This window comes from Chanos chanos, chromosome 9 (genome assembly GCF_902362185.1).
Source record: "Chanos chanos chromosome 9, fChaCha1.1, whole genome shotgun sequence".
Lineage (NCBI taxonomy): Eukaryota > Metazoa > Chordata > Actinopteri > Gonorynchiformes > Chanidae > Chanos > Chanos chanos.
This window is the reverse complement of record NC_044503.1, coordinates 23103036-23125628: the sequence shown is the minus strand read 5'-3', so window position 1 is coordinate 23125628 and position 22593 is coordinate 23103036. Positions and strand designations below refer to the sequence as shown.

The 22593-nt window shown below is 39.8% G+C and overlaps 1 protein-coding gene across 1 annotated transcript in view; it reads left to right on the top strand.

Annotated features, from left to right (window-relative positions):
- st14 (ST14 transmembrane serine protease matriptase) overlaps window positions 1–20764 on the top strand; it is a 32032-nt gene extending 11268 nt beyond the window's left edge. Inside the window, exons 9-20 of the mRNA XM_030785308.1 lie at window positions 1622–1761; window positions 2723–2826; window positions 3218–3327; window positions 3578–3708; window positions 4943–5047; window positions 5631–5738; window positions 5933–6046; window positions 6804–6920; window positions 7388–7568; window positions 9594–9862; window positions 18740–18876; window positions 20340–20764. Of these exons, the coding sequence (XP_030641168.1) occupies window positions 1622–1761; window positions 2723–2826; window positions 3218–3327; window positions 3578–3708; window positions 4943–5047; window positions 5631–5738; window positions 5933–6046; window positions 6804–6920; window positions 7388–7568; window positions 9594–9862; window positions 18740–18876; window positions 20340–20504 (1681 nt within the window). The 3' untranslated portion in view covers window positions 20505–20764. The remainder of the gene's footprint in view (window positions 1–1621; window positions 1762–2722; window positions 2827–3217; window positions 3328–3577; window positions 3709–4942; window positions 5048–5630; window positions 5739–5932; window positions 6047–6803; window positions 6921–7387; window positions 7569–9593; window positions 9863–18739; window positions 18877–20339) is intronic.
- The last annotated feature ends 1829 nt before the right edge of the window (window positions 20765–22593 follow it).

Below are 22593 nucleotides of genomic sequence, written 5' to 3'. Positions count from 1 at the left end.
GGGAAAAATGGACCTGTTTACGTTCGGCAAAGGATTTGTGTCACTGCCTTCTGGTTTTGCTCCAGGAATGTTTGCTCAGTAACACTATCAATTCAGAGGTTTTCAGTTGCGGCGTAGGAATCTTCATCCGTCAAATTACCTGGGCATTCAGCTTCAGTCAGAAACATACTCTGAAGGTCAAAACCTGGATAACTCATATTAACAACGCTGAGCAAATCACACGTGGATGACGACGGCAGACGTTCCCCGGTCTGATTTAAACGCGTCCATCCCCAGCGTAGTACAGTTTTAATCAGAGACAACAAGGCGGTGGCTTTCACTGAAGCGTCATGTTGCCAAAGATGTACTTTTCTTGCTTCTCCAGACACCAAGGTCGAGAATCCAACAGTGGTGACAACAGAGTTGATGAATTTCACGTGACTAGTCACAGAAACACACAGACAGTAGACACACACTCACAGAACAACAGAAATTCGTTGCTGTCCGCACCTGTTTTGAAACATTGCTGTGCTTTTGTGTGGACCGTCACTGCCATACTAAACTGTCGATGTTCGTCTTGTTCTACGAGTGCTTTACGTTACGTTCTTCTTTGGTCACCTTCTCAGACAGTACCATGAGTGACAGGGGTACTGAACACTTCCCACCTTCCTGATATGTATTGCCCTCTGTTTGGAATGTTTCCTTGATTTCTAACAATTTAAAAAATAAGGAAATATTGTAAGCTCCGTACACTGTGACTGTATTGCTCGTCAATGACATTCAAGAACTGGAGAAGGGGAAAAAAAATTGATTTGATACAGTGCCATTTTGATTACTTCAAGAATGTGTAGCTTCTAAAATGGCAATGACAAGTGTTGAAATAAGATATCTGATTTTACCATATAGTATAGTATATTTTTCATCTATTTCCTAATTACAACACTGAATGATTGATCTCTGTCGTGTCTCAAATTCTCCGTTGGATGATTAGTTAAGGGGCTGTTTTAAAGATTATGTTGGATGGATAACTGATGTTATGACCTGCTGGTGGTGGTGGTTATGTGATATCAGCTGGCCACAGTTCAACTGTGATTAAGTTTTCATTATTTACTCAACCGGAAAAACCCCCCACAAAACCAAACAATTTGTGGGTGTTGTACATCCTCAGAGTGTCATTATTCTTGTTCAGGAAAATGTTAATGTCCTTCCGTCTGTCAGTCATATTTCCAGAGGTTTGGCTTGTGTATGTGTGTGTGTGTGTTTTTTTTTTTTGAAGCACCTAGTAAAATCGCTGTTCCTGCTGTTGGCTTTGCTTACGTAGTTTTTTACTTTCATATACAAATTCACATTGTCTGACAACAAACTTGATGTATACTTGCCGGTGGTCAGTCAATAACCAGATGGCTTAATTTCAACGTCGTGACTATGAATGTGCACTCTCCAAACTCCGCTGTACGGTGGCCCGTTCGTATCTGTCTTGCTAACATTTGCTCTTAATATGTTGATTTTTGCTAAGCCAAGAGCTGGTTCCCCATGAAAGCTCTCTTGTAGTATATCCTTAACACTCTGTAACTATACCAAGATTTTAAGCTTGAGTCAGAAAGAAAAAGTGTTAATTTGCTCTCTTCCCCCACACACACAGGCAGTGTGGCCAGCGGCCACCCACAAACCCACTGGAGGTGGTCTCATCCAGCAACATCATGCTTATCAATCTGATTACGGACAGCGAAATCCAGCGGCCCGGCTTTAAAGGAGAGTACACGGCCATTCCTATCACCACAGGTACTATCTGCGCCCCACTGCTGTGCCCATTCATCCGAAATTCATCTCTTCTTCTCCTCTTCACTCGCAGGTCATGACCTGAATGAGTATGTGAGATTCTTAAGACTAGAACTGAGCTGCACCCATCTAAATCACCATTATAGGCTTGACCAAATGGCACGATGGTGTTTTCGGTACTGTGTAATGCATTTATCATGTCCTCATAATGCCTGTGTGTGTGTGTTTTAAGTGGGTACGACCTTTTGCAATAGTTTTGAATAATGTGCATTTTTAACACTTGTGAACCATGGCATTGACTTAGACAATCTCATTTTATAAGGCGTTGATCATTTAAATCAAGCACCGAGGGTTTTATTTGCTTTGCCCTTCTAAAATATTCAACTAAGACACTTTGGCATATATTTACATATCATTTCAGGTTTATAGAATAATGAATGTCGTGATTAGGGATGTCTGGCTAACTGGCTAACTTGTCAAAGGCAGATCTGAGTCCCAGAGCTTATCAGAAATCTTTCCCTTCTGCAGTACAGAGACTGTGTAGCACAAATGGTTCTTCAGGCAATAGTTAATTTTTCAGTGTCTGAATTGTAAACCACTTAACTGCAAGGACATTGGCCACAAAGTTTAAAAATAAAAGAAAGGACAGCAAAGTTAAAACTAAGGAGTTATATATCGTTTCTGAGTGCAGTCTGTCCAGTGATTCCCATCCTGCTTCTGCAGAATGGTCTGGGGTAAAGTTCCCCTAATATAACTTATGTTATACCGAATGTATACATTCAAATATATATATATATATACAGTATATATAAAACTGAGCCAGCAACCTAATTAGCTCTATAGTACACTATAGTACAACACCTCAACCATGTAAGTAAGAGAATATTCGACCCAGTCTCTCTGAGTTAACCTGTGTGTGTGTGTGCGTGTGTGTGTGTTTGTTTGTTTAAATCGATTTGCCCAGCTAAGACCTGTGGAGGAGATCTCACTCAGTTAGAGGGAAACTTCAGTTCTCCTCATTTTCCCAGCTTCTACCCTCCTGCACTGGACTGCACCTGGACCATCAAGGTAAACCAAGTCTTTTTACGTTACAACTGAATCTACAGAAATGTGAAGTAAACTTTAGAACACAGCTGTTTTCTAAGATGTTTTTTTGGGGGGGGGTTGGGGTTGAGGGGGGGGGGGTTGTTATAATTGGTTATCTGGTTACCAAGTGTCAAATAACAAGCTCAGTAGCCAGGTAAATATCTACATGTCAGTGTTGCAACATTATCATCAGTGTAACTGCAGAGCAAGTGAACATGCAGTGTATAATGTTCTTTATCATCGAAAAAGAAAAGAAAACAAATTCAGGTAGTATTTAAGGTAAAGTGAAATATCAAAGATGCCTGCGGACATTTTTTTTTTTTTTACACCATCATATTTTGCATCCCATAATTCACCCCTTAGTGTCCCACAGGTGCCCGAGGGCAAGAAGGTGCGCTTGAAGTTCATGATGTTCCGTATGAAGGAACCCGGCGTGGACGTCCGCGTGTGTCACAAGGACCACGTAGAGGTGATGGGCACCAAGTAAGACTCTGTTCCATTTTATTTATCTTACCCATTATAGTTTCCTCTCAGCAGATCTCCGCAAATTAGACCATTATGTATTTAAGTGGCCTAAAACTTGTTATGAGCTTGCTTTCTGTAAAAAAAAAAAAAAATTGCTCACATGCAACATTTGGTGTGTGTATTTCAAAACCACCATAAAACAGGCCATGTTCTGTGCTAGCGTTCCCTCATTCAGTCTAATGTTGTCATGGATCTGTGTTTGGTCCAGGTATTGTGGAGAGAGATCCATGTTGGCTCTCACCAGTGAAACCAACACAATGACAGTGAAGTTCCACTCGGATGAATCCTACACAGACAAAGGATTCATGGCTCTGTACAATGCGTTTGATCCAAGAAATCGTGAGTAGCTTTCACCTTTCACTTTATTTCACTTTGATGAACTTTGAACTTCATCATTTTGTTTGATGTGAGTGGATTTTTCTAGTGGCCATGTCGCCTGGAGTAGATGCAATGCCTTCAGAAAGAATTCTCCCCTCTTGAAAACCCATAAAGTTTCTTCTGTTACGGCCATAACCTAATGCGCTGAAGTAATGTTTCCCCTTTGATTTTACACCTGTGGTCAGTAAGTTAAATGTGTAAAAAGTGTCTTAATTGGGTAGCAAAACTTCTTTAAGCTATTCGAGCTTCTGGAACAGGACCTTGGATAGCCATTGCAGCTTTGAGTCTTCATTTGACCTTGGAGAATTTTACCTGTTCATTGTTGCAGGTTTTCCTAAGCTCTGTTTGGTTGGATGGATTGCTTCAGTGCTGCTGCATATAGTTGGCTGAAAACAGTAACCCAAGCTAAAGCTTAAATTATTTGTTATGTCCACCGACGGATTAAGTTAGTGATGTGCACCGCCATTGTGCCTCTCTAAATGAGGAGTAGACTGACTTAAAGTAAATTGTTGCAGGTTATTTGCATATTTCCAAATGCAAACTCAAAGCTCATTGACATGTTGCCTGGGGCTGTGTGAGGTGCTGTCTCTTAGCACTGGTTCTGCCAGACTTGGCCATGTCTGGATCGCTGAGCTAAAGTCACTCAAGCGTACACTCAATTATATCCTAATATCCCCCGTTGATTTTATTTTATTTATTTTTTTGCATTCCCAACAGCAGAAATGGTTATTTGTCTCCCAATGCCGCAGTGCTGTTGTTCTTGTGAAAACTCACAGTTACACAGTGTATTGTCCAGTATGCACTCATTGTTACAAACATGCAGGATTTTATCAGCATTCAGTGAATAATTTTTCTTAATGAATTCATTGCTTTGCTAAATACAGCATATGCGTAACATAGATTCTAATAAGCTTGTGTAAGGAATTGTTGTGTAAGATTTTATATTTGGTCTAAACCTGTCATTGCAACATACGTTTCACTATGTGATTTAATCACTAATAGATTATCCACTGTTAATTGTTAACCGACATTATCAATTAATCCTAGTTGTATATAACCTACATGTCATCTATTTCTCACTTTTCCTTTCTTTTCCCAACCCTTCTTCCTCTCTCTCTCTCTTTCACTCTCCCTTTCTCTTTCTCACTCACGTACACACATACACACACACACACACACACACACACACACACAGCTTGTCCTGGTCAGTTTGCCTGTGCGACTGGGATGTGTATTTCTAAGGACCTGCAGTGTGACGGCTGGAATGACTGCGGGGACATGAGTGATGAGTCTTCCTGCAGTAAGTGAGCCCCGTGCTCCCACAATGCACCTCTCTTTCCCTCCAAAGCACAAAGCCCAAGCCTCTGTACCTCTGCCCCTTTTCCAAAATAGGACACAGATTCCCATTGACTCCAGTCAAGTGGCAAGCGCATTGTGGATAACAGGAACCCTATATCACAGGGCTCTAGGGTTTTTGACGTCTAAATAAATTGAAAGTGCTGTGACTGAGATTGAAGATGCAGCTGCCAAATACCTTGATTTTCACAAATTGTCATACTGTGAACTTATTACTGTGTTTACACAAATCAGTATTCAATTATTAGGGAACTCGCTTTCATTAGGGGACTAGCTTTCACTGTTACTAAAATCGAAGCCAGATTAAAAAAGTGGGGTTGCATGCAATGCCTAAATTTATGTTTTCAAAGCAAAAAGAAAAGAAATAAAAACAGAAACAGTTAAAAAAAAAAAAAGGTTGGTTTGGTATATATTGGTGAGTGTATTAGCTGTTCTTACATCTGCATCTCCTTGCACTTTGTCTTCATGTAGTGCTTAATGAACTTGTTTGTTTATCACTTTGTTTTGTTTTTTTTTTCTCCTTGCAGAGTGTGCCTCTGATCAGTTTACCTGTGCTAACGGCATGTGTAAACCCAGATACTGGGTGTGTGATCGTGTCAATGACTGTGGAGACAACAGTGATGAACTGCAATGCAGTGAGTTTTGTCTTCTCTGAGAATTAATATGAAGGACGGAATTTATACCAGTCATAAATGACCCCGTTGCTTGATTTGTAGAAATTCAAGCCAACAGAAAAAAACTTGAAGGACTTTCTGGTATCCTTAGCACAGGATTGTGGAAGCAAGTATGAGCGCGCTCTCTCTCTCTCTTTCTCTCTCTCTCTCTTTAGGCTGTGAGGCAAACGAGGTGAAGTGTGGAGACGGGGCCTGTATTCCACAGGAAGGCTTGTGTGACGGACGGAAAGACTGCGCTGATGGCAGTGATGAAAGCTCCTGCGACGTTTGTAAGGGCAAACCTGAGGCTTCGTTGTAATATTGCCAAGATCAACACTGGAATATTTCCAGCATTCCGATGCTGCCACAAAATCTAGACATCGAGTGTTTTCTCAGTTAATACTGCTGGCAAGAACAAAATCATTAGCTTAGATCTTGGAGATGTATGTGTATATGTTTGACTGTGTGTGTGTCTGTGTATATACATATGTACATACATATATACACATACATATATCTATCTCTATCTATCTATCTATCTATCTATATATATATATATATAGATAGATAGATAGATAGATAGATAGATAGATAGATAGATACATACATACATACACATATATATAGTGCGTATAAAACTTTTCAGTGAAATGCCAATAGTACTGCAGTTTTTAAATCAATTTTGGTGTATATTAATATGAACTGTGGTAATTTGTAATGACACACAATGACGCATGCGAACACACAGAGAAGCACATAATTATGACAGGGATATAATGACAGTGTTAATCACAGCATATTTTCCATTGAGTGGATTCTTTCATGACTTATGTAGGTAAGTGGAGTATGTGATTCCCGTGTATGTGTGAGTACCTGATTCTTGTCTATGACTTGCTCTCAGAGAGGTGTTTTTGCTCTTTGGTGTGGATATCAGAGCTGCCTCAGTGGCTTTGATCTCTGATCTCTACGTCCCTGTTCTGTGAGCGTGCAATGAACAACCTGTCTAAAACGCTGACCTTTTTATAACCACCGTGACTGTCTCCACAGCGACCATGTGCACACCGTTCACCTTCAAGTGTACGGATGGGACTTGCATGAGCAAAGTAAACGCAGAGTGCGACCGAGAAAAGGATTGTGCTGATGGATCTGACGAGGAGGGTTGCGGTTAGTTACACATTTGTCGTTCTGAGGTTGCATTAATCGCCATTTTTTTGTGTCTTATCACATTAAAGACGACATTACTTTCATGTTTTCCCAAATGTCACGTTTAAAACACGAAGTCATTGCATGTTCCTTGCTCTCTGGGACTCAGCTTTGAGTTTGCTGGGATTGTTAGGTTACTTTTTCGTTTCCTTAGCAACACGTCTCAGGGCTCGTAATTTGCAGAGGTGCAATATGCTGTATGCTGAGCAGATTTCTCTCGTATCTCATCATCCAAGAAGTTATTTAAATAAATTCATGTATCAATGGTAAAATCAGTCATAACTGATGACACCATACGTCGCCAATGCCCAGTGAGATTAATTGGCCCCTCTACAATCACCAGAAGGCTCATTCACATGCTATACCAATAATTCTCATTCACACGCCTTAAGACCAATAATTCTGTTTCCCAACTCCTTGCTTTCCAGACTGCGGCGTTCGGCCGTATAAACACAATCGAATCGTGGGTGGCCAAGACGCGGACGTAGGGGAGTGGCCGTGGCAGGTCAGCCTACACTTCAGGACAAGCGGACATGTCTGTGGAGCCTCCATCATCTCCCCAAAGTGGCTGCTGTCTGCCGCCCACTGCTTCATAAGCAGCGATCCCGCGTGAGTGTCTTTCTCTGTATGTTGTCTCTCACTGCTCGTCTCTCTCCAGCGCTGTTTATTGATAAGTACCTACCTATTAGTCTGTCTGTCAGACTTCATTCAAAGTCTCCAAAACGGTCGCTTTTAACCGTCAGTCTGTGTAGTCACATTTCATAACACTAGCAGGGACATGAACGTGCCTGCAGTTTGCAGTTTGAACACGGCTGATCTGGGGCAACCTGACTCTATGTGTTGGAGTAAATTAATCAGTTGAGCCTACAAAGAAAATCTCTTTTTTTTTTTTTTTTGTTAGCCGCTGTCATACAACATCTTCTACTGCCTTATCTGTAGTTTAAGATTGAGGTTGAAGATTGCTTAGAGCCCAGATACTCTTTTACTGGAAGACTAATGTGTGTGCAGAGCTGGTAAACAGTTATCTTCAGTCACTCGTATCTGTTACTCCTTCAAAAGCTGCTTCTGCTGTGTGTTGACATAGAAGGTGAAAGGTGAATGTAGCATTGCTCATCCTCAGTGCAGCTGTAGAATGTACAGCTCTGTCTGTTATTCATTATTAAGCTGGCTAGGCATCTCTGTGTCCTACACTGGCTGCATACGACGGCTGAGGGCATCATGCTCTCCTTTACTGAGTGTTTATCTATTCATTCACCACGAATTTTATCTATCCATCAGAATTCATACCCGCTACGAGCATCATGTTTTCATATTTTTAAACCCCAGCTCATTTCTTTTTAATAGCTCATTGATTGTCAAGTTCTCTTATTTCCATCCATGCATCCATGCATCCATCCATCCGTCCAGTTAAGCAATTGAGCTCTTCTATGTTCAGTGTAGTTTTATTACTTGTAATAACCAACTTACCCCATCTATGCATATACGTCCCTATTCCAGTTTTGCATTTGAAACAAAATGTGAACTTCAGCTCAAAATCTGAGTCCTTCTGAGTAATAATTCAAGTGTTCTTCAAGACAATCCACTCCAACATAATGTCATCTCCATGCTTTTTTTAAAAAAAAAAAAGCGGTATGAAGAAGAAAAGTAATTGCGATCAGTTTCAATATAGCCTGAGGGTACGCGCTGGAGTGTTTTGGGCTTTAGCTTGAAAGCCGTGGGAGGGAGTGTATTCGGAAAATCACGCAGAAGAATAATCAGAGGAGGACAGTGAAGAAATGATGCAAAGAAAACTAAATTGACTTTAATAATAGGTTGCTATGAAACCAAGAACACTGAAGTTCAGATAAAACGATTGGGGGGAGAAAAAAAAATCCCAAAAAGATTTCTATAGCCATATGTGTGTGGGCACATCCTTCTGTATTTGTTTACTCTTTTCAATACAATCGTGGTTACCATGTAGGGCGGTCAAATACACAGATGTAGGAAAAGCCATTGAAGGGAGTCCATTTGGACTTCACTTGGCAAATCTCACACTCACACCAAAATCAGTCTAGGCACCCTGCTTCATTTTCAAATACAAAGCTACTCCATCATCCTTGCTTTTCTGTTCCATCCATCCATCCATCCATAAATACATACATCCACTCTATGATGCTTTTTAAAATTTTCTGCTGTGTCTGTTTTGTGAAACTCACTGTCTAGGGACAGATTGTAACATATTTGTGAGCACTTTAATATGTATATTTCCAGAACAATGACAGATCTAAGAGATTTTATAAGAGTTTACTGCCTAACTACAGTTGTATCAGTTGCAGAAATGTATACAAGGTATTGCTGTCAAGTGTGATATTTAGTGTATGTGGCAAATCTCAGCAGTTCTTTATGTTGAATTATTACAGTTGTGCATGCAGCATAGTTTTAAAAAAAGAAAGAAAAACCTCTCTCTAGTTGACTTGGAAATAAGAAATATGTTTCTGCCCTTTTGAAGTACCCGCTTCATTCGTAATAAAGAATAAAGGATAGTCGTTCTTTTTTGTGGTGAATAATCGCATATGTATCAGAATTCCTTAGTTGTTGATATGCATTGCGAATAAAAAGGAGTCGGCTAACAGCATCCCTCGTTCCCACTCCCAGTTACAAGGTGGAGTCCAACTGGCAGACGTACAGCGGAATGCAGGACCAGTTCAAGCAGGAGAACGTTCAAAGGCGCGCGGTCAAGAAAATCATTGCCCACCCGAATTACAACCAGATGACCTTTGACTATGACATCGCCTTGCTTGAGCTGAGTGAACCGCTGCAGTTCAACAACCTGGCGAGTCCCGTGTGTTTGCCGGCGAGCTCGCACGTCTTCCCCGCCGGAATGCCCTGCTGGGTCACGGGGTGGGGCACGCTCCGAGAAGGAGGTAGGCGTTGCTTTCTTCATCTCATTCCAGTTCAGATAACTTAACCTCACAACGAAAGACACGCTCTGTGTTTATTCGCTCTGATGGTAAACAAGTATCGTGTTTAAAAAAAAACAAAAAAAACAAAAACAGACGCTCAGTAATGTTGTAGGAGAAATGGTTTAATTTATGCTTCATAAATGCTTAGTTAAACAGATGAATTCAGCCATTACCTTGGTATCATATTGGTATTATATTAGTAATTATGTTATTAGTTTATGTACAGAAACTCATACTGTCTTATGTTAATAGTCTGGTTCCAACAAGACCTGGGCAGGGGAGTCATTTTTAAGATATAAAAATGTATTTTAAGGTTTGGAAAAATTGGAAATAACTGATGAACACAATGTTATGGAAGCACGCGGTTAAGCATGTGATCCTGAACTAACAGAATAATATGTGCTGTGTGTCTGTGATAGCCTACGTTGTGGTTTTGGGGCCACTGTGCTTTGTTTTCATGCTCTGTCTGCAACCCAAAACACAGCACTCAGGCGTACAAATGACCATTGGCAGAGTTCACACAGAGTGGCTAAAACTGTGAGCTCACAACTTTGTGGAAACTGCTTGAAAAATTTGTTCCCCTGTAAGACTGGATTTGGGTGGAAATATTTTACTAACTAGTTATTGACATTTAACAAGAAAAGTCACCTTCCTAATTTGTATAGTGCCTTTCATGTGATTTATCAGCAAGGTGAGGAAGGTTGCCAACATTATGCTGACCTTTTTTCAATGTGCAGCATCTGGGTTTCGAACAAACCTGAGAGTCATTTTTTGGTTTATGTTGGTTGGTTTTTGGTTTATACATTTTTCTATACATTTATTGAGGAATAATATTACTGTTAAAAAATTGAATTAAATAGTATTGCTACTATTATAATATTAATGTATTATTATTATGATATTTTATAATATTCATAATATTACTGTCTAAAATTACTAAATATTATTACATGTGTATGTGTTGAGATGAGCTATAATTATGATAGGTGTGTTAGTGGATAGTTAAAATATATTTCTGCTGTTGATTTGTTTTTTCCTTCTTCGTAATATATTTCTTAAGCCACAAATAGTGTTTTTTAATATGATATCAGTCATATATGAAATTACAGAAGCTTGCATGCTTCACATTTCTCCACTACATATCCTTAATGTGAGTGGGAGACTCGGTGTGTGTATAGACCTGTCAAACGCTAACCAACAGCAGGACTTTTAATCCAAAAACATTGGCTCGACACTAGAACATTCTTAGAACACTTGTATATTCTTAGAATGCTCATAACATTTTTGCACACGGCATGAAGTAAACAGTACTTTTGTCTAAAGCTTTTCTGTTTAAACAGAAAAAGGTCGGGAAGGAATTTAAATAGACAACCACAACATTTCTTTTTTTGCTCCTGTACTCTGCAGCAAACAGAACAGATGCTTTTTGTACAGTAGGTGGTCTGCATAGGGGGCCGCACCAGTGAAATTTAAAGCCTCTGTGTCAAACACTACACTGAAAGCACAGGGTACTGATTTTAATGTAGTTAAAAGTGCAGTCTAGTGGTGGCACCAGACACGTGGTTTCCCCTAAACCAGTTCTGATACTGAACAAGTATGAAACCCCGACATTAATAATTTTAAACTCGGTACAAATCCCTCTAGAAAGGGAACGCTGCTCCACGTTGTTGCAGAGTGCTAATATCTCTCACAGCGGAGGTCGTCTCCCGTCCTGAAGAGACTGTTGAGAGAGAATATTCTTTGAACTAAACATGTTTGGTGGAAACCTGAAGAAGGGGGGGAAAAAACCCTCTTGTTGTATCAGACACAGTACAGAATGATTCGGTGAAGAAAATCCGAGCAGCCGTGCAGTTCCAGAGTCACTTGTTCGGCAGGCCAAAGCAGTCAGGGGCATGTCCAATTTTTGGAGGATGAAAAGAAGAGTGTGGAACCTGAGAGTGAATGGCAAAGTAAAAAGATTAGTCCCTGAAATGGAAAATGTGAAATGGAAGAAGGAGATGGTGTGCTGGGCTTTGAAATTTATGCAAAGAGAAGCCAGTGTGATGGTTGAAAGAGTTGAAAAGAAACACAACTTCATGCTGAATGAACTTTTTTTCTCTCTCTCTCTCTCTCTCTCTCCCCCAAAGAGTTAACATTTAACTTTCAGTAGTCTTTATTTTGAAAAAAAAGTGTAGATATTTCCCCCCCAATGTAGGAATAACATTTTTCCTTTTTTTTCTGTATCTCTGCATGGTAAAGGAGCTATTGTTTCTGCTTTGAAAATGTCCTGGAACATAATGGCCAGAAAAGTGAGAGAGAATGATGGAACAGTTACATCATGCAGGCATTACCGTGATTTGTGCATTGTTAGAACTGTCACCTGGATCTTGGAATAAAATATTTGTCCCCCTTCTTACTACCTCAAAGATAATTTGCTTAGATTTTTTTTTTAACTAGCATTATAAACCAGTGCAAGATTCTTGTCATTATTACAGCGATGAAGGGCTGCTAAAGAAGTAGAAAGCCCTATCATTGAGTGTTTTCACATAAGAACATTTACTATGTATGACTTTGTTTGAGCAGAGCAAACCATACAGCCTGACACAACAAGCAAAATTAGGAACATTGTGAAAAGCCAAAAATGTTCTCATATATTTTACAAAAGCTTGAATAATTTGTAAATCTACAGACAATGTGTGAATTATTCAGACACGCTCTTTTCGGGGGTGTGTCGTTTCCGATGATTCTCTACCTGAGTACATGATATTTAACGAGAGAGTGCCAGTTTTTTGTGGGTCATGTCGTACTTTGGCTCTAAATTTGATATTTTTAAAATTTGTAAAATACACTTCATTCACCAAAATATGGTCAGTGCTGATAGATAGAGGTTACGTTTGCAACACAAGTACACGTACATGCTCTCCTGGGAGACGTGTCATTATTATTGTTGGTGTTGTTATTATTGTTATTGTATGTTCATCATTACTCTTGCTTGCGTTGGTTGTTGTTCTTCTGGGTCTTGGAGTTTCGACCAGCCTTGGAGATCCAGGATCTTGGGAAGGATCTATTCACTTCCGAGCCATGTTGCTTTGACGAGAGCGGCTGCCTTTAGTGATGATGGTGATGATGGTGATGATGATGATGATCATTATGATTGTTATTTTGACATGGTCGCAGTGCAGCATGCAGCTTTACAGAGGTGTCCTTAGTGAGCAGGCTTGAAGCAAGACAGGCAAAGATAAAGTACCTTTGGCAAAGTGGTTCTCAGGTCTGTTCAGATATTATATATCAGACCTGTCCCTCCTGAGGTTCTGCAGTCAGCCCGGACCAAGGAGTGTGGAATGACCTGGGCTGGGCCTCATACCGAACAACCCGCACATGTCTGGAGCCCTGAACAGGCCCTGCTAAGAGAGGGATGGGAAGAGAGGAAAGGAGAGTGAGTTTAGTATCTGTGTAACAAAGGCAAGTATCTAGATTGAATCAGGGGCCTAAGGCGATGAAGACAGGCCTAGATATGACAGTATAACTAAGAAGAAGAGACAGAGGGCAAAATCGGCATTATGGCCTCACCGCACGTCACCACCTCAGCAGCATTAAACCCCCCTGACAAGACTGATCGCATGTGACTGCGGGATGGTTGAACTGACAGTTCAGTTCAGCAGACGTCTCTGTGTTAACAGTCCTGAATAGCTCCCATCCTTTGACAGGCTGCTTCACTGTAGGGGCAAAAAAAAAAGTGTTTATGTATGTAAATGTGTTCACTCATAAGCTCAGACGAACAAATGTATTTTTAATCTGGACATAAAGATGGCTATTCCAATACCAAGGAGCTCTTTAGCTTTGTCCTCATATGCCACATCGATTTGATATTAATTTGATAATGAGTACAGAATCCTGCTATGAAAATGACAAGTAATTAGTGGTGTTTATTACATTGGATAATATCTTCATTTAAACCAACACGATTCTGCTGAAACACAACCTCTTTGACCAGTGCTGAAGGTTCTTATAATTACACTGAATATAAAGACACATTTATTTACAATTGTCTCCCACATTGAGAAGAGTATAACTAACCTCACTTGCAACCAAGGCAATTTGCTACTGTGTATTGGATTCTTGCTTAAATGAAAGGGGGGAAAAAAGGTTGTGCACAGCAAACACAGAAAGAAAGAGAAAGAGAGAGAGAGAGAGAGATAGAGAGGGAGAGAAGGGAGGGAGGTGAGGGGTGTAGAGGAGAGAGAACAGGAGTATTTTAACTACACAGTTTCTTGACAGTGGTTTCAGCTCCCCACCCTCTTGGGAGAAGCATCTTTTAAACTGCCCGTGTTGTCTGGGAATGCCTGCCACTGCAGGCTGTAAGTGGATTCAGTTTTGGGTCGTTATGGTTTCCCAAAGCTTGTTTGTGTTCTCTTTTAATGTTCAAAACAGCCGCACCCTAGTTCGACAGAAGGTTGCTGTCCCTGGTGCTGAACCAGTTGGTGAAATACAGCAACATACAGCACCACCGTGTCTACCACCACCATGCTGGTTTAGGGACTTGAACAACGTCCAGAGAAAACGCCCACTGTTGTAGACCAATCATAAACTTAGAGAAGCATTGACTGTTTTCTAAGCATGCTAAAGAGCAACTGTCTTCATAAAAGCAATGTTCCTTAAACGTTTTTAAAATGAGAATCGACTAGAGTCATTAATAATACCAAGGATGTCAGCTACTGTGCTTAATTGAACAGAGAAACCATTGAGATTCCAGTGTTCAATCTGTTAGCTTAATTCCTACCAGCTTTAGGACAATGTATCAAGACTTCTACTTTCCAGAGCACAGCAGGAGGGGGCTGTGTGTTATCCAGTCCCGAACGTCCTGTAAACGTTAGCCTGTTCTGGGAATTAGAGTTGAATCATGTGGTTCAGTTGATATGTTGCACTTCGGCCAGGAGTCTGCACGCCAGTGGAATCTGACACCGTTCTTACTCCCTTACCCACTTTCCCCTCATAGGGAACATAAGCCATGAAAAACATTTCTCTTTATCATATCCTATCTTGTTCAGTCCTCTCTAGTCCACTCCACTCTGTTCTGGTATTCTTATCCTCCCTCTCTATTTTTTGGTTACCAAGTATGTCTTGGACAGCCTCTTTTTCTTTTGAAGCAAGAAGTATATAGAGTGGGGTGTTGCTGCACTGACCCCAGAACTGTCTCGGATCGTGGTCCAGTCCTCGAGAGAGGTAACCAGGAGAAGGAAGGATGTTTCATGCATAGGAATCTTAATGTTCGACAAACTGCAGTATGAGGAATAAAGAGTAACATTCCTAGAGGTACTATACAAAACTATAGAATCTAGTGAAGCAAATGGGGGAAAAAAAGGGGAGAAAAAAAAAGAGAGAAAGCAAAAAAAAAAAAAAAAAAATCAGACCAAGAACATAAACAATCAAGAAGTGACAGTACTTTTAAAGTCCTCGATCAGCACAGAAGAATGTCGAATGAGTTTTTTGACATAGCAGCAACGCAGAGGGGGTTCTACAGTTCTCAGACCAAAGATATTAAGAGATTTTGAACAGAGCTAGTCATTTTCCTGCATTCCCACTGCGTAAAGCTTCGACAAGTCATGTAGTTACCCAGATTATCCACCCTTCCTCTCAAAATATCCCATCTGACCCTGAGGATGGAACAGACGCATTCGCGTTTTCTTACTTTAGTTTTTTTTTCCCCTTTTCTTTCTTTTTTGTAGGGACTTATATAACTCCTGAGACTGTGAACTCACAAAATTAGAGGCTTTATTTTTATATTCTGGATTTTCTAAAGGTTTATACAGTGGAGGTCAAAATAATGACAGACCCGGACCAATAAAAAGAAGAGAAACTCAAAATTTTAAAGAATTAAAGAGAGAGAAATTACGAGGAGACACTGGAAAACTGAAATGCCTCATCCCTGTTCGACATTGGTTATTCAGTTATTATTTTAAAAAGACAGATCCTCTTAAGACTTGGTAGTCATTTCTGATAGCAAGCTTTAGGAAACGTACATTATTTTGACCTGTAAGCTTCTTTTACACAAACTTTTGAGTGCAATTATGGCCAAAATAATTCAGGTATTTGTCTTAAAATCAATCAAACCAGTCCAGATAAGACTCGTAACGGGTAGACAGGAAATCGGTGACCTCAGACAAGACCTTGGATATAGTGTGAGAAATACAGGGGGAAAGATTTGATGTAGTGGATCAGTTGTACCTCCATTACACACTCAATCATGTGGAATTTCACTCCGACTTTATTCACTATGTCAAAGTGCTGTTGGCTGAGACAAAATCTAGAATAAGAATGAATAGATATGCCTCAGAATTATAATCTAGTGTGACAGTAGGGGCCAGATAGGGCTACTCTGTTTAGTGTCTAGAGTGGTATACTCTGTATTTTAGATTAGGGGAATACTCCCTGAAGGTTTGGGGGGTGGGCTTCCCCCCCTTAATATCCTATTGTTAACAGCAGTGAAAAGGATGACAAGTTTATGGATTAAGCCACCTAAGTTATAATTGTGTGTTTTATTTTGGCAGGGGGTAAGGGTAGAGGGTAGCAGTTTACAAGATGCATTTGAAGAAATAAAATCTTTTCGATATAGTAATTAGCCTTCTGCCTTATTTTATTCTGGATTACCAACACGATAATGCACTGATGGATGTCTGTCTGTCTGTCTGTATACTTTCACAATGTATGTTCACATACTACACCATAAAAATGGAAGCTGCATACTGTCATGATGCATGTGAAGTCAATAAATCAATAAAATACAATAACATATGTTCCAAAAATCTTGTCAGCCATACCACAGAGAGTTTCCGTAACGCACTCCTCCGCTTCCCTATGGGATAGAGTAGTGTGGACAGATTCAGTGTCCCATGTAACCTTATCAATGACTCTCATGTCTACTGGGTTTTCTTTTAAGTTTTAGCCCTGTGGTCTGTGTTGGTTTCACTCACAAAGTGAAGAATGTGCTGGAAATGATGGTTTAAATGTGAAAGATCTAAGAGATACCTTTACAAACTGCGAAACTATCTCTATATTTTATTAATCTCAGACGCAGCAGGGGAGTCAAGGGGACTGGTTGTATGTACTTATGGGTCTTAGGAAGTATGTGTATTACAGGAATGTGTGGGCTCTGATGGCTGATGAAACTAGAGTACCATGTTTTTTTAGTCTCCCTGCTCTAATAACTCACAGTAATTAAAAAGCCTCTGTCTTTTTGAAGATGTGGAATGAGGTTATTGTTGTTTGTAGAGCTGATCATCTGATGGTTGTCTCAGTAAGTCTGTTCTATATGAGTCTTGTTCCTGTGTAAGGAGCTCCCACCTTTCTCTTGCACCATGTTTTATAACTACTGATTGATTGAACTGTGTCACAGACAGTTCCTCTTCATGCAGTAAATTGTCTCCAGTCCTGGCTTTGCTGTTTTTCCCCCATGAGCCGCAAACATCTCCATTCACCAACTTGATATACGCGTCAATTGCAGAATACGTCTGGCCAGGCAGTGTGTAGCTGGAAGGTGGGTCAAACACACTTCAAGTCATCTTGACACAGTGACAGAAGAAATATTTCAGTCGCATGGTCTGCAAAAGACTTATATGAGTGTTTAAGGCATCGCATGCACCGCTGAGTCCCTTAGATGAGAGAGAAACCTGTGTCTGAGTAAGGAACTTACTGGTTAGATACACTACTGGTTATTGCTGTTGGGGAGGGGTGGGGGCAGGGGCATGGCTGTGGAATGCGTTCCCGTGGGTGTTTGTCTGTCTTCGGTCCTGCTAGATATACCTGATACCTGCTGTGAAGGTATATCATGCCGTCACGATGTCTCGTTTGATGAGACGATGCATTTGCGAAGGAAAGGTCAACACGTCAAATTTTTCAGCTTGCATTTTGATTACACGCTCATTATGCAACATCGCATTTAAACACGAATTACTCATGCACTTACAGACTTAACGAGTACGGTTTCTCTCACATGCATCAGTGCATTACAAATGAGTGTTTTACAATCTACTAACTAAACTATTCGAAACATGATTCTGGAAGGAAATACCATTTATCGTCAGTATTCTACCAGATGGCTCTTACCATATCCCTCAAAAAACTGAACCCTTTTTCCTTTGAAATTCCAACAAACGTGAAACTATCCTTAAGTAAGAGGCTCAAAATTACTCAGTTAACAAGCTACACCTAGACTGCATTTGTTATCGCGTAAGACTTACAGACTCTTAATTGGAATGTTTACACTGGCTTGTCCTGATAAATGGAAATAAACGGTGTAGCCACATTTCGCCAAGAACAGAAATGTGTTCAGTAATTAAGAAAAATGTACCATGAAAAGAGAAAACTCCCTAGGAATCTGTAAGTTCATAAAATGGTCATTATCACCTGCTCCTCTTCAGTAGAAACTTTTGTGCTGACTGACAAGACCTGAAGTATGTATATACAAGTAAGAACGGTTATTCTGTTTTATCTAGTCCAGCTATTCTGTCTTCTATGCTGTCTAATTAGTCTAATTTCAAGGAAAGAACAATGTTAATTAAAGACATAATGTAACAGCAAGTACAGCAACATTGACATTGAAAGTAACAGTTCCACCCCCTTGACCATTCTGTGGATGGGGGTGTTGAGGGGAGAGGGGGTTGCTTTTTGCATTGCATTTATTAGAACCACCAGCTGCAGAATTAGAAAAATGAGAATGTGAAGCCAGAGCAGCTGTAGCCAGTTACCAGTTCCACGACATCGTACGCTGAATCCCTCTAAGGCTGCTGTCATGAGAAATCAAATACAGCTGTAGGACTAAAAAACCCTGTACGGTTTTTCTTTTTTGACTTCATGTTGCAGGCCGGCTTGCACAGGTTCTGCAGAAGGCCCAGGTGAAGATCATTAACGACACGGTGTGTAATGTGGTGACGGAGGGACAGGTGACGTCTCGCATGCTCTGCAGTGGTTTCCTGGCTGGAGGAGTGGACGCGTGTCAGGTGAGCCCATCTTGACCATAGAGTTTAAAATTAGTTAGAGGGTGCACTTGCCTTAAGAACATCTATTGTATAGACTATTTAAGGCAGAGTAGTTCTGTTATGGTTTCCCCTGTAGATTGATATTGGTTTGAAGAAGGTTGTCCTCACTGCTTACTTTTTTAAAAAATACTCCAGCATAGGAGATGGTAATACATCATTAAATCTGGATTTAAGAAAACCAAGCAAGGAGAAACTAATATTTGCACTAATCTTTGAAAAACATCAAGTCATTTTACCTGGAGTTCACATTCTTCCAGAATATTCTGTTTCTCCAGAGAGTGACCAGATCAAGATAAACTCATCTTTGATTGATGACATCGCTTGCGTGTTCTGAAATGTTCCTGACTAAACAGGATTTGTTGGAGCAATTTTTGAGCCTGTATACTGTATTGTGACAGAGACAGTGAGTCACACGTGGATCAACTGATCATAGGGTTAATTTGATACCTCAATGTTAATGCAAATATATAAAACAGTCAGCCCTCAAAGAAAGTCAACATTTAAAAAGTTTAGTTGAAGTCAAACCCAAATGTAAAAAAAAAAAAAAAAAAAAAAAAATATATATATATATATATATATATATATATATATATATATATATATATATATATATATATATATATATATATATATGTGTGTGTGTGTGTGTGTGTGTGCGTGTATATATATGTATATATATATTAGTAAATATGAGATTTTGTGTTGTTAAAATGTTTGAAGAGTAAATTGTGGAGTATTATTTGTTTGGGTTATTCAGGTAGTGTTAAGGATACTGTTCTTGATAAAATCTAGTGGAGTGCATTGATTTTCCTTAACCAGTTCCCATGACAAAACTCTACTGTTTCCTCCTTTGTGTGTGTTTGTTTATTAGTAGACTTGCATTTTCAGAGATTAATTATTGTACCCTGTTCTGTGATGTAGAAATGTGCTTGCATGCATAATTTCTTACACTCCTACACACCTCTCTCTCTCTCTCTCTCTCTCTCTCTGGCTCTACTTTGCCTCTATATATTATATCAGTATTCCCATCTAATTTCCTTTACAGCCATAACTGTTTTGCCAACTGTTTGCAGTTTGAAAAAATTGGGTTGAATACAATGACTCAGAAGTGATAGCCATGAATTGACATTGGATCATACAGAGACTAGATAAATTAGAAAAATGAATACCAGAATGATGAGCAGTTTAGTAAAATGTCTGCCCCATTTCTCCTCTCTCCCCCATTCCATCTCTCTCTCCCCAAGCCCGTCTCCTCCACATTTAGCTCCTAATCTGCTTGTTCATTCATGATCTATCTGTCTATCTGACTACCTGTCTGTCTATCTATGTGTCTGTCTATCAACCATCCTACCTTTGCCTCCTTCTTCTTTCACTCTCTGTCTCTTGCTTTTGTTAACTCCCTCTCTCTCTTTGTCCCACTGCAGGGAGATTCAGGCGGTCCCCTGGTATGCCAGTCAGAGGCTAATAAATGGTTCCAGGCGGGCATTGTGAGCTGGGGCGAGGGTTGTGCCCGTAGGAATAAGCCTGGTGTATATACCCGCGTCACCAAGATGCGTGAGTGGATTGACAATCAGATGAAAGATGTATAGTGACTGGTGTGTGACGACGCTGCACTGAAAATCACCTTAAATGTCCTCAGGAAGAACTAATGTCAGCAAGGATTTTGTATCTTTTTGTTACTGACTGTTTTAAAGCACCAATGTTGCCAAATGTCGATCCTGTACAGTGTAGCGTACAACTTTCCATAAACCTTCTCTGCAGCTGGTATATTTTTCTGTCCATGGATTCTCAGGAAACTGTGCCAGAGGGAGTGGCGAATGAGATTGATTAGGGGAGATAAGGGTATGCGTGAGTGTGTGTTGGGGGGTGGGGGGAGGGGGGGTTAGCCATTTCATCACAAAGGTTTTGAAAACATCAGTCCGTCAGCTGCCGTTGGTCACCAGAGTGACCCAGAAGGAAGTGATCGGCATCAAAGCAATCTTAATACGTTTAGAAATCTCCCATTTTACCATGAAAAGTCCCTCTGGTCTTGTCTTTAACTCACCAAGAAGGGGAACGGAACTGATAACAGATGATAGGATTCCTGTGATGTGCCTTGGAGTCAGACCTGTGACAGAAATAAATGAATTAATAAATTAATTAATGAATATAAAAATGATAAATTCAGCTCGTTGAGAAAGATTAAGCCCATAAAGCCACAAATATATATGTATAGTTTATGAAACCCTCATTAACTGCTGTATATAATGCGAAGGACAGAATGAATTCTGACATTCATTGTCAATGGTGATTACATTACATAAAGGGGAAAAAAAGAACTTTCACCATTAGGTCCCTTAGTGTGGCACAAAATATTAATTCTTCATGAATCAAAACACAGAGATGCCTCATTAAGTCTGTATTAAAATACAAATGATGGAAGTAGGTCATGGTATCTTTATTCTCTATTGTACATTTTGATTATTACAGTATGGTGTTGGATAAGTTCATGTAATCAAATGTACAAATCTTATTTTTTTTTTTTTTTAAATTGTGTCCTGAGGGAATGGTTTTTATAAATATAAATAAATATGTTTTAAAAGCTTGTTTATTTGTCACAGATTTTATTCCATGAACTTGGGACACTGCTTTGGTTTTTGCTATTTTATAATGTTTTTATGTCAAACGCTGCCCCCAGAGTTTAAAATGTATCATACACAATAAAATTGTTTGCCTGTACTTGACTTCTGATTGGTTCTTACTGTTGTTTAATGAGACTACATTAGACTTAGTTGTGTTGTGTGTTTTTTCCTTTTTAAATAAACTGTTAACATGTTATTTTTTACATAGTTTACTCGCACTAAAGTATAATTAACGTGAGATTCTGCCTGTGGTGTGTGCAGTTCCCAAGTTTGCCCACTAGATGTATTATGTTCTCAATTCTAATCATGTGTCCTTGCATAGCTAAGCGAAGCTCGGACGTACACATAAGAATTTCAAAAGATTTACAAAGGGGAATGAAGCTTTACAAAGGTGAAAACTTTGCTATTGACACCCCTCCCTCCCCAGCACACACACGCACACACACAAACACACAAACACAAAGTTATCTTTTTTTTTTTTTTTTTTTTTTTTTAAATCTACTAATGTTGATTTTGCTCTCTACGGATGTAGCTGATTATGGGGTTAGGTGCTATACCCAACTGTGGCTCTTATATATTCTCCTATGCAGGGAGAGAATGTTGTAATGTTTAAGTGTTTGGGGAGGTTGAAGAATATATATTTTTAGGGATGCTGATTTACCCACAGAACATAATATAAACCATTTACTGGTCTTCACACCATTAAGAGGATGAATCAAGTAGATATAAGGAATGCATACCAGTCATTATAGCTTCTGTGCTCTCAATATGATATTGTCTGTTGTCCTGGCAAGAGAAATGTGCCTGACTCTCTTGGGTTCTGCCGTGCTGTCCAGGTGCTGATAACGCGATGGAGCCATAGGTCATCGCTGAAATCTCTCCCCTTCTCCCTGTGCTGTCGCTCAAAGCTAATTTCAAAGCTGAAAGTGAATCATGCCCTAAAATGCCACAGCTGTGGAAAAAAAAAACCCCTCATAGCAGCTGGCACACATCCAAGAGAGAAGTTCTAAGAAGACCTTGTATCCTGCTCTGTGATCTGAAATGAGCTTGCGGGTTG